Here is a 12,923-nt window from a genome sequence, read left to right on the forward strand (position 1 = left end):
CAAAGTAGTACAGAAGCTGCTGTCTTAAGAAAATTTAAAAAGACATGATAGCAGCAACAACAACAATAATAATAGTAGGTACTGGGCCTTTTATTGTCTGAAAAAGTCTAAAACACATCTCAGTATGGACATTAGACCATGAAGGTATCCAAAATCTTCACTTTATGTTTTTGCTTTGCAAATAACTATCAAGACTCACTGTTTTAGTTTTTTACTAAAGCTGGTAAAAGTTTGTCTGTTAGATCTGAAATTACTTCCTTTTTAAGTAATTCTAGTTTTCTCTTGTGTTTTCATGTGAGAAATCTCTTCACAGCTGAGGAAAACTAAGAGTAATTTAAGAAAAAATACTTTGAATCTTGTGAAAGGTCTCTTTAAATGCTTGGATACGTAAAAAACTGTCCCATACATCAGATACAGACTTCAGTTTTGAGTTGAACTCTTAAAATCTGTAGGTTAGCCCAGTCTAAATTTGTAGGCAATTTAGTTTTTGGTAACTAATATTAATATTATGTTTAGAAATGAAATGAATAAGTGGAAAGAATGAAAAGGAAACTGATAAGTATGACATGTTAAACTTATCTCCAAATAAAGTAGTATTAATGATTTCACTTGGAATTTTTCATTTTTCTATGTTCAAAGCTAGTGTAAAAGTTTCTGTTTTTCGAACAGATTAACATGGAAAACATGAAATTGCTGCTACTGTATTTTGTGAGTTCATGTGACAATGTTTTTGTTCAGCATGTTTTTTGGCAGAAAATGCATATTATTCCAACAGCAAGCTGTAAAAATTCTGTACAGTGGCTCAGTATTGACATGAGAGATTCAGGAACAGCATTACTCTTGTTAATTGTTAAAGATTCTGCTCAGTTCCTAACAAGAAAAAAGATCCTGTCTGTCTTTCAGTGTTAATCTCGTGTGTTGCATTTTCATTATCTACTTGTATAAAGCAAAATTATGATTTTCCAAGCTGTCTTTATACTGTTAGTTGCTGATGATTAAAGACAGCTCTACTGTGATTGCTTGAGAGGTATTTATTACAAATAAACAAAAGAAATCAGTTCACTTTTCAGGATGAATGCTTTGAACAGAAGGAAAAATTAAATAGAAACACTGCAGGGCTATTTTACGAGAACAAAAATGGCTAAAGAACAAATACAAGCCTTTAATTGATGAAGGTTGTCTTTAAGTGGAACCAAACTAAATTTTGATTTCTTCCACAGATAATCAGTCTGTTTGTTGTTTCTGGGTTTATTAGGATAAATATCCCACTTCTGGAATGTATGCTTAGTCCTGAAAGCTAAGAGGGCTGTGATTTCCAGATTGTTGACTGTTGCTTTTCAGAAAAAAATAATTGCCTTACCAGTGGTCACATGATCTCAGTAGTGTTAGTTCAAGCTCGAGTGAAATTGTCTGTGTTTTAATATGACTGTAAGTTCCATATCTGAGGGACAGGAACCCAAAATATTTGTCTATTCTGTTTACCTTTTCTCTCTGTCTCACAGTCCTTAGCACTGTGTTAGTACACCTGTGTTTTTTTCTTTTTGTGCTGTAAGGCTACTATAAAAATAAATTAATTTGAGGCCAAAGAAATATAAATCACAAGGTAAAACAAGAAAGAGGAAAATAAAATTAGTTCTATATGTGTTAATTATTCTATTAAGACTGATTTATTTTGGAGGATAATCATGTCACTGTAAAATGACAATTCCATTTCTGCATGTACAGCAGTATGTTCTAGTACCATCTTTTTGCTTTTTTCTTTTCCTTTTTTTTTTAACTCCTGGTTTTATTGGTCGTTGCCTTCACAGCAGTTCTTTAGCTTAATTTTAATACTGCTTGGTGATATTGCAGAAGTGTTATTGGGCACATCTTTTTGCTTTTACATTTCCTGTCTCAAAGTTTGAGTTGATGTATTTCCTATAAAAGCAATTGTTGAATGGGAAAAGGGTATTAGGGGCTTCTGGCTAAATACACTTTTCTAGAGAATTAAGTGACTAGACTTTGCAATATTTTGCAATATTCAACAACAAATATTGCAATATTCCTAATGCAGAAAATAGTCTCTGTAGGGCAGTTGCCATATGAGTAGACTAATAGATTACATAGGTGAACATTTACAGGGAAACTGAGCATTAAAATTTTGCATCTAATAAAAGTTTATAGTTGCTGTTTCTTACTTAGCCTAATCTACAAGAAATGCTCTATTTCCTTTTCTTTTGATTTAACATATGCCTTGAATGTTAGCAAAATTAACAAAGTAGCACATCTCAGTATTTAATGGCATTGTCATAGCTTTCCTTTAAGAAACATCAGCAAGGTGTCTTATGGTGATTATCCACATGCAGCTCTGGTTTAGCAACCTTTCATGTAAGCAAACATATTTACTTAAATCACCATCTGTAGTGAGCTCCATTTGAGAGAAAAAATGCTCTTGCAGCTGTATGTTGGAGATGGGGGCTAAGCAATAAGTATTTTTAAATTCAATTGTTTAAAATGCATACTGCATGGAAATAGTGATGGGTATTCTTTTGTTGTCAGCAAGAACATTTATATGCTGAGCTGGCAACTTGGAATCAATCATACAGTGGATTTGTTATTTAATAAATTCTATAGGGTTGTGATTTTGCAGCATGGATTTGTTCTACTGAATTATATTGTTTTCATATAATCTTTCTGTTCCACTTAAAATCTGCATGTTGTACAAAAGAGTATTTTGAGCTGCTATTTCCCTAAAAATAGAGTAGATATTGCAAGGGTGAGTTTTTTTTTTTCTCGTTGTTTTTAAATCTCTAATGTCATAATTTCACTTATTATGTTAAAAATAACAAACAAAGGTTTAAATTCTATCTTTTAAGTAGGTTTTTATTGTGAGCCATAGATTATTTATTTTAAATATTTAATTCTTGGTAAAAAGCGTGGTAATTAAGTATTTAAAATAACTGTTTAAACAAAAGCAGGTGTGCATGATATAAACCCAAGCTGAAGATGAAGAGTGGGATGGGAAGAGCTGCGGTTGGGCTGAACTTGTTTCTGTCCAAGGGTGTAGCACAAAGTCACAGAATCATGGAACCATTTAGTTTGGGAAAAACCTCTAAGCTCACCCGGTCCAACCATTACCCCAGCAGTGCCAAGCCCATCACAAACCCCCATCCCCAGGTGCCACATCCACACATCCTAAATCCCTCCAGGAACAGTGAATTCACCACTTCCCTGGGCAGCCTGTTCCAGTTCTTGACACCCCTTTCAGTGAATGAACTCAAGTGTTGGCCTCAAAAAAGTATGGAAAATATAAATTGAATCTCTTTTCCTGATTTCTGCCAGCTGACAATGATTGGTACAAAATATGATTTTAAAACTAATCCCAAGAAAAATCCCTTGTTAAATTTCAAGGTAGCAAAACTGGTAGCATTAAGCTGGGAAGGATCCTACCTTAGCTGCAGTTTTAATTATTGGCTGCATTATTATCCCAGGAGAAATCATTCACTGAGAGTGGTTAAGCAGAGAGAAACAAATAGAAAATAAGAAAGAAAATATGTATAGAGGAGTACAGAAATATTGGGGTAATGGAAGAATGTCAATCTTCTTCCAATTTCCTACCATATTGTCCTGCTCTGCTATTGCATTTCTTTGATCACATGCATTCACATTTGCTCCAGTAAGAGCAGCAATGGCTAAAATGATTTTTTTGGGGGTTACCCCCACATAGAGATCCACAGATTGGTAGGAGTCAATTTTTCATCACACACTTGCAAATCCTAGGTAATTGATGGCATATAAAAAGCATATCAATATATGCTTTCATTGCTGTGAAACAGATTTTTTCTAGATTTAAAAAGTGTAAATACAAAGGTGTTGGCTTTTCCCCTGGTATTATCTAGGAACAGGGAGGTTAATAGGAACTTGCTGAATAAGAGTAATGTTCACTGAACTGCTGCTGCTGCTACTATATAATCACTTATGTTTTCCACTTTCACATTTGTGATCTACTTCCTATTAAATGAGCAATAATTGTGTGAGCAATCAATTAAGGTTAGTTTGCAATAGCTTTTATATTTGTCAAAACACTGACAACTTTTGGAATGTGCTTCAGAATTCACCCTTTTAGCTCCTTTATAACTTTGGTTCTGTCCTGTAATGGAGCATCACTGTTAAGAGTACTTAACTATAAGCAGAATAAGATACTAAAAATATATTCCTGTATTTTTCACTGAAAGCATTGCAAAGATTTACACAACTAAAATTAACTTTTGTGAAGAGGCTTTTTCTGCTTAAAGTGCCTAAATAATAATTCTATAAATGTAGAGTGGAAAACATGAATGGATTTGGAAAAACCTAACTGATAATGTAGTGGCAGCACTTCCATGAACATTTAATGTAGAGTGTCAAGAGGATAGCAGAATTACAATATGTAGGATTTTGTGGTAACTGCAGGTATTTTTCAGAAGTGTTGTGTTATGAAACAGAGAAAAACATCACACATCACTATGTGCTGCATAGAAATTTCTGGTGTTTCTTGCAGACAGATTAAATGCCTGGCATCTCCTTAGTAAGAATTCTTCCTTAAGTTCATCTGGCTATTTAATGAGCCCTCTGAGGGCTGAACAAACCATTGGAGTCCTGAAATGGACATATTATTTCAATAATAATTTAGATTTAATTAGGTTTTTACTTTGTCTAGTACCTTTTTCTCTATTCGTCTTAGGCTGTGGCAGAGAGGTGAGAATGTGTATGGGATGGGACACAGTCGAAGAAGGATTTATTGTGTGTTATTCCTTATCAGTATAAGGGAAGTTTAAAACTCAGTCTGTGATAGGAATTCAATATGAGATTATAAAATAGAGAATAAACTTTTATCTTATACAGGTCACCACTTGGTACCATATCTGTTCCCAAGCAGGACCTCATATATTAAATCCTTTATCTTAGTCATAATTAAAACTTCAGTGAAAGCCTAATATGAACATCTTAGTAGGTTCAGAATTACTTTGGATTAAAGAAAGACTTTGGGTGTGGTGTGAATATTAGCAGGGAATCATTCCATTGATGTGGGGATGTATTGACACATTTACCAGGGAGAGATTAGTAAATTTGGTACACTTGATTAGGAATTAAAAATAGCTGCCTAAGCAAGATGGTAATTCAAATAAACATGGAAAGGAAAAGGAAGAAGAGAGCTCAAGAACTGGGAATAGGAAAATGTTTTTGAGGTGAGAATCTATCAGGCAGCAAGAGTGGCAGTGAGCAGACCAATGTGGAGAGAATTTCTTTGGCCTTAAAGGAGTGGAGGGATGATGATGTTCCTGTGATTCTCCTTCAGTTCCTGTGATTCTCCTTCAGATTCCAGGAGCTTTTAAAGTTGCCTGCTTCCAGCTTCTAGAAAACTCTTCTTGTGGACTATACTTGTAGTGTTTGCTCTGCCTTTGTTCAAATGGTTTCTGAGATTTCTTTTTGTTCACTTTTGTCAATAGCGAGAGTTCCAATTATATTAGATCTTTTGCCAAACATCTGCAATAACACTTTAATTAGACATTTCAAGCTAAATGGATTTTGTCATTGGTCAGGATTTCACCCTGTGTAGCAAAGATGAATTATGAATTATTTTCTGTGTTGCACATTGAAATGGTAGGTTTTAATTGCTTTTCTCAAACTGCTGTTACTTAAAATGTGGAGGACAGCCTCTAATGATACAGGAATAGTTTTTAACTCTGCAGAAAATAAAGGAAGCGATATGCTAGTGAATTTTTTTTTGAAAAATATTATATTTGAAGTAGTACTAGATATATATTTCAATACAGCTTGTAGGAAATGTGTTTGGGATGAAGTATTAAAATCTATGAATATTCACTTAATTATCAAATTAAGTATGAGTGAGGAAATCTCATTTTTCCTTTTTGTTTTTACAGCTTGCACATGCAGTGGACATGCAAATATCTGTCACATGCAAACAGGAAAATGTTTCTGCACAACCAAAGGAATCAAAGGAGACCAGTGTCAACTGTGAGTACAATTAAATGTAACCTAAAGTTATTGCAATCCTTGATTAGTGAATAATCACTATTTTTCCCATTTCATATCCTTGTTTTAGTACTGGTTTTTTGATTGACCTGCTAATGTTTTGGTGGTGGATATAGTGTTCCCTACATTTCTCAGGAAATTTCACTATTACTTAGACTTTAGTTAAAAGAATTTTAGTAATGTTTTGAGGGTACTGAAGACTTTTTAAAAATCCATTTTTTTCCAAGAACAAACTTGAATTACTTCTATTTGTCTTCCTTTTTCTTAAGTTTTTAAAACATTAATGTGAAGAAAAAAATACATATGAGTTGGTAATTACATTCATTACTTTTGTCACTTATTTTGATGGGAATCTACAGTGATTCTAGGATTTTGGAACCTTACTAAGGTGTTTTAGACATTTTCCCACATCATAAAATCAAGACTATAGGAATGTGTAGACCTGTCATGGAAAGTACTCTTTTTTTTTTGGACTGGAATAGCCTCTTGTGTTTAGAGGAAGAGTTTGCACCTTCACAACAAATGGAGTCCTAAGAACAATCAAGTGCTGAAGTGGAGTAACTTATCAAATAGGACAAATAGCACATGGAAGTTAATTGTGAATAGCCTTAAATTTAAGATGCTTCTTTCAGTCTGTTCTATCAGATACACTGTGTTATTTAATAGGAACTTTATTCATTTTGCAGTTATAATTATTGTAATAGTGTCTGGCAACAAACTTACCTTAGCAGTTTTGTTTGGAACTGGGGGGAACGCACATGAATCCAGCTGACTCCTCCCCAGCAGGGAGAGCTGCCAGGAGCTTCTGCTCTGCCTGCCACAGGACATCCACTTACACCAGATTTGTGAATTTGTCTTTGATTTAGTCAATGAACTGGCTTGGATCCTACCTATAACACTTTGCTTGATAAATTGTAAAGAACAAAGATTTCTGATGCAGAGGATCTGTGTATATCCGTGAGAAAGAGCTGTGCTGGCAGCTGTACTGTTCCCCTGCTACCTCTGGGACTTTGTGTCCAGCTAATTGAAGACTCTCAGGATGAGATGGGAAGTCAAGATTAGGACTAAGTGATGAAATTTTATCATGACAAAAGCTGGAATGATGATATCTTTAAGCTCTGAATTAAGTCTTCACTGAGAAGTCTTTTTCCCCCTCTTTTTGTACCCACACAATTAATCAGTTCTAGGTGTTAATGAGTGATCTGATTATCAGCTACCAGCTCTGGACTTGAATTGGTGCCATTCTGACTATACAAAGAATAGGAAGAAAAAGACAACAATTTCTCCTCTATCCTTTTTAACACCTGAACCACAGAAAACAGTTTCAGTGCTGAAAATGCCAATTCTTTACTGGCTACCCTCCATATAAGGCACCCTTTTCAGGCCTTCACCCCAGCCTGTCTTTCATGTATCTCTGTGGTTGTTGGTGTCCTTTGTCCTCTGTTTCATTGTTTTTTCCACTCTGATTTGGAACTTTTTTCTCATGTGACTGGTTGTGCTGCTTAACTATATCAGTCTGCTGTCATGAGTTTGTCTATCCTAAAAGGTTCTTTTATCCCACTTACTGGACTAGAAGAGAAAAGGTTTTCCTAGTTGTGGACTTCCCTCCTCAGAAGTTACAGCAATGCCACAACACAGATGAAATAGAAATTTGAATTTTGACTTTTCACGAGTAAACTTAAAATTGCAGTTTCAGACTGAAAATCTCTTTTTTAGTCACATGTAATGCATTCCTGTTCTAGATTCATACACAAACCCAAGGCTTGTCCAGGGCAAGCTATTGTGTTTAAGCATTTGATATTTAAAGTGTTGGTGAGTTTTTTTGGGGATGAAATTACATCTGTTGGGTTCATGGGTACTCAAGCAAATAACCACAGATTTTGAGTTGGAGGAAATAAGTTAGAATGTGTCATTTTACTCTCATGGTTGTTTTGAGAGAGTGATCCACTCATGTATGGAAGTTTCAATCAAATGGTTTTTTAACTATTTCCCTTAGAACATCAGGAGATGAAGAGCATTAAAAAATAATTTAAAAAACCAATCACTAATGAGTCACTGAATGCAGTCCCATACTCATTCTAAACTTAATATGAAAAATATGAACTTGATTTATTTTGTATTATGCTTAAGAAATAGAAAACTATTTCATCTTTAAAAATAATTTGTACCCTCACAACCTCTCTTGAATGTATCATAAGAGATATATGCAGTCATTATGTAGAAGATAAGGAGAAACTAAAATCAGCTCAATGCTTTACTTGTATTTATTACTTTATTATATTCTGTATAAATAATCTGAAACTTGATTCAAAGTGGGAATACTGCTCTCCATTGCTCTGGATGAATGTTTTGGGGTTATTTTGCTACTGACTAGTTAGGCTAAAAACGTACAACCTCAGCAGCAAATCTACAACCTTGTGGTTTGCTAAAATAAGTATTTCAATGAAAATTCCAAACTCTGGCTGTTCAGTGAGAAGGATAGATTGATATTTCTGTCAAGAATCCTATTGATTAGGGAGTCATAGCTGCAGGGCTCTGTTGTGTACCACAATGCCTTGTGGGCAGAGGTTTTATGAAATTCAGGAAAGTTTACAACATTTTTTATTTTTCTTTTAGTTTTCCCTCCCTACTTTATCAACTGTATGCTTTTATGGAAGACCTTATTTATTTGTGCATTTTTTTAGCATACCCATCTCTCAGATGCATTAATTTCTTGATTGTGGTGTTGGATGGCATGCAGCACAGTGCCATTTGAAATTAAAATTATTGTTCTAAAGCAGCTTGGAGCACAAATTCTCATTCTGTTTTACTATGTTTCTTAAATGACCATTCATGATCACATGATCATATATTTGTCAAATGTTATTTTTTTTGTTTGTTAAGTTGGTCGTTTCAGTTGGTAAAAACTTTTCGTAATCACCTGATCATGAGGAAATTGTTGTAATGGTTGGATTATTCTAAGTTACTAGACTGTAAATACTAAAACCAGATACAAATAAAAATTCTTGATTTCTTGTTTTTCCCCTTAATTTTTTGAAAATGAAATATGCAATTGGTAGTAACAGAAAAATCATGGTGACTTAAACCATATTTTTAGGGAAAACTATTGCTTCAAGGTAGTTGTTTTATTTAATTTTCTCTAACATTTGATTTACTAGCTGCTGATTTTATTTTCTCATCGAATTCTGTTGACAGAGGTTTTCAAACTTCCATGTTTTGATGTATCCATATGCAGGATTATGTACAGGGACCTTCTCAGGGAATAGGCTTGTAGGAATGTGCAGAATATGCAAAGGGGGTGTTTCAAAGTTCAAATTTTGATATTAAATGAGAGAAATTTTGCTGGAGGCAAGGAAGAAACAAATGAAAATGATGTGATCAAGTGAGTAATTAAATAATTCTTTGAGAAGTTTCAGTAAATCTGGGCTCTTGCAAGTGAAAGCCTTCACTTGGTGATGTGTCTGTAGCTTTCCTCATCACCATGTAAGAACTGGGCTAAAATTGGGCTTCAAAACCTCTGTAATGAAGCACTACTTGTTGGAAGGAAAATACTGGGGGAAAAGTATTAGTTTAAATCTCACATTTCATAGTATATTTTATATAGTTGTAAGAAGGATAAATTCAAGATTATAAAATGTATTGCTCATTTTAGTTCTAATAAATGTCCACACCATTAATTTCTTAGACATACCTCTTACGTAAAAGTGGAAGAAATGCTATTTTATTTATTAAAATATACGGTATTTATTTGGTAAAAATCTTTCCTGTATGTAAGCTTTAAATAGCTATTTAATAATGTAAGGATCTGTGCATAAAAAATAAACACTTATTGATAGTCTGCTGTACATAAGAATGAGATTTTAAAGTATCCAGCCATACTCTTCTGTATAATTCCCCTCCACAGAATGGTACAATTCATCTTACAGGTAAAAAATATACTGGGTTAAGAGTCAAATTCACTATTCTATTGATATCACTGCAGCTTTATTTGCAGATAGCAGAGTAAATCTTTTCCCAATTATTTCCACACAGAGCTTCTCTTGCTGCTTTTCAGTAGGAGAAGAATTGGCAGCAATCATATAATAAATTCACTTGATTTGAACTTCCTTTATCACAGACACACACACACACAAATCACAAAGCCAAATAGACTAAAAGGAATTCTTATTGCTGGAAATTTAATAAAAAACCCCTTACTCTATTGAGAAAGTGTCTTTTCCTGATTGAGGGTATAATACATTTAATACTGGTTACCATGGTGGTTGGTGGTTTTCTAAAGTAAAGTTTAAAAGTATAAAATAAAAGGATTTTGGGGTTTTTTTCCTGATTTCAACACTTTTCCCTGTATTTCTGTCATTTGATAATATTTCACCATTAGTTTAACATATTTGATTGTATTTGATAGGAGGTGTTTTCTACCTATTCCTGCTGAGTCCAGACCTTGATTTTTTTAGTTTAAGAGGAAAGTTTGACATGCTAATGCATGTTACTCCATTACCTGTGACGTTTGGTGGAGAATTACAGCAAAATCTGTCATGTAGCTGCTGGTGAGTTTAGCAATGTTGGTGGGTTTAGCAACTGCCTCTCTTCTTATTTAACTGCCTGAAAATTTCAGCTTGCCTCTGTAAGGACAGGTTCATGCTCTCAGCTAGTTCTCACTGTGCTGGATCATTAGGTTTCTAAGGAGAACAATAAAATAAAACTCCTACTTCAACATTTATGAGTACATTTATGTTTTAAATGTACTCATTTTCTGCTCTACATGTAGTAATTATTGTCAGATCTTTCAAGGATATGAGCTATTTTTTTTCTTTTAATTCATGTTTCTTGCATCAATCATTTTTTCTTAAATTGCAGCTTTCATTTAAAAAATATGTCTAATATCAAAGCTTCAGAGCATGACCCAAATGCACTCTAATGGCTCAAACCCTCAGAAGGCACTTGAAACATTTGAGATCTAAAATTTGAAGAAAAGGAAAATACGGGTTTTGGCAGTATTGTATGTCACTCTTGGCCTTTCTGTTGATTTTTTTTGTTCTGCAGGAGGCTCACTTTGTCTGCTTTGCTATATTCAGTATATTATATGTAAAGTTCATGAGGCTCTCTGGGATCTTTCAGAGTTGCCGGCTCTCTGTAAGTGAAACTACACTTTGTTAAGCATTGTTACAGCCAAACATTACATTTTATTCAAGAAATTGTTCAGTTTTGCAGAAATAAGGAATGAGAGTTGGAATGTCGTGTATCATTCCTAGAAGACAGTGCTCTCAGAGCATAAGTGAGGATGACCTGGTGCAAAGCACCTTGCAAAGAGCTTTGTACCTTGGGACTTCACTGTGTTCTGTCCCTATGCCTTTTGTCTTTCTGAGTTTAGTACTAATTGTCTGAAAAATGGGGAGCGGTTTCAGCATGAGAGTTTCTCTTTCATGAGAATGAAGTAATTTTGCTTTGGTTTCTAAGTTAGGATCTTCCATAACTGGCTGTGTGCACATACATAAAAATGACTTTTGGTTTGGCAAGTTCAACAGAGGAGAATCCTCTTACCACTGGGCTTTAGCTGTTTTCTAAGATATTTCATAGTAATGAAAAGAGGAAGTTTCAGGCTACCTCCAAAAATGCTAAGTGCAGGGGAAAACAGGTATTGTTTTACAATTGTTCAAACCCTCCTGGCTAAAGAAGGAATGCCAGCACTGTCCTTGTCTCTTGTGCCCACTTGGTTTATGTTTGGATGTGTACTGGATAGAGATTTAATTAATATCTTTTTGGCTTCCTATTCAAAAAATATATGGTGCTGGGTTTTCTTTCAAAAGAAGTGAATCTCATTTTCTGAACAACTGTTCTTTGAATGCTGTGATCGTGTCATTGAGGGACTGGCATGTGAATAATCTGTTTTGCTCAGTGCAGGTTATATCAGTGAAGCAGTGGAACAGGGCAGGCTGCCCAAGCCTTTCACAGATCCCATGCCAGTGAGATCTGTTTTGAATTCCAGTGCTCAGGATGCATTTGTTGTAAGGCCAACCTCTTTATATAAAATGCTAGTGATTTTTGGTGCAAACTGTCAGTTGTCTAGAGATGTACAGTTAAGGCAATGCTTCCACGTGCTATTTTTATTAAAATAGAATAGCACAGCTGAAAAGAACAGAGAAGTTTGCATTTTCTTTATGTCTGAAATAGACTCATAAAGATTTAAAGGTAAATATAAGATGAAGACACTAATTCTGCCTTTAATTAGTTAGGTACTGAGTTCAGACTGAGATGAAATTAGGAGTGGGAGTGATGCTGATGTATACTCATGCAGGAAAAAGAGAAAAAAGCATAGACTGTGCCCCATGGAAGAATTACTGGGAGCAAGAGAAAAAGTGGGGGTTATGGCTGCCATAAAATTGCTTTATTATTGAGTCTGATTTTTTCTTACCCAGCAAAGTTGTAGCTTTAATTTCTGTGCTTGTTTTTGGAAAGGAGGAGGTCAGAGGGCTTTGTGCATTGGGCTGGCTTTACATCTTGCCTAGGGCTAGCTTTAAAGCAAAATTCCACATATCTGCATAGCCAGTGCTTTTTCTTAGTCTCAGACAGGGTCAGAATAGGTTGCAAAGACTTACAATTTGAGTTTGTCTTTTTTAAACCCAGTTCAAGCAGTTGAAAATGATGGGCCTGTGCTGCATTGCATCTCTCAGGATGTGCAATGGAGGCACCTGGGAATGCTGCTCTGTGGCCAGGACTGGAACCCAGTTAAGAGTTAGGGATGCTGAGTAGCATCAGTCACATAAGCCAGAACTCAGTATGAAGAGCTCTTGTGAAGCACCAGCCCGGTGGGAGAGGTGTTTGCAGTTACAGCATCTCCTGGCATTGCTGCTTTGAGAAAGTGAAAAAGGAGACTGGAGAATTTCTTATAAGACAGCCAACAGAGTGTT

At 34.9% G+C, this 12,923-nt stretch overlaps 1 protein-coding gene across 3 annotated transcripts in view; it reads left to right on the forward strand.

Annotated features, from left to right (window-relative positions):
* The window catches only part of ATRNL1 (attractin like 1), a 431,847-nt gene that overhangs the window by 124,806 nt on the left and 294,118 nt on the right, over positions 1-12,923 (forward strand). For all 3 annotated transcript variants that reach the window (XM_066554160.1, XM_066554162.1, XM_066554163.1), the window contains exon 20: positions 5,904-5,997. In XM_066554160.1, coding sequence (XP_066410257.1) covers positions 5,904-5,997 — 94 coding nt within the window. The remainder of the gene's footprint in view (positions 1-5,903; positions 5,998-12,923) is intronic.

This window comes from Molothrus aeneus, chromosome 8, assembly GCF_037042795.1.
Source record: "Molothrus aeneus isolate 106 chromosome 8, BPBGC_Maene_1.0, whole genome shotgun sequence".
Lineage (NCBI taxonomy): Eukaryota > Metazoa > Chordata > Aves > Passeriformes > Icteridae > Molothrus > Molothrus aeneus.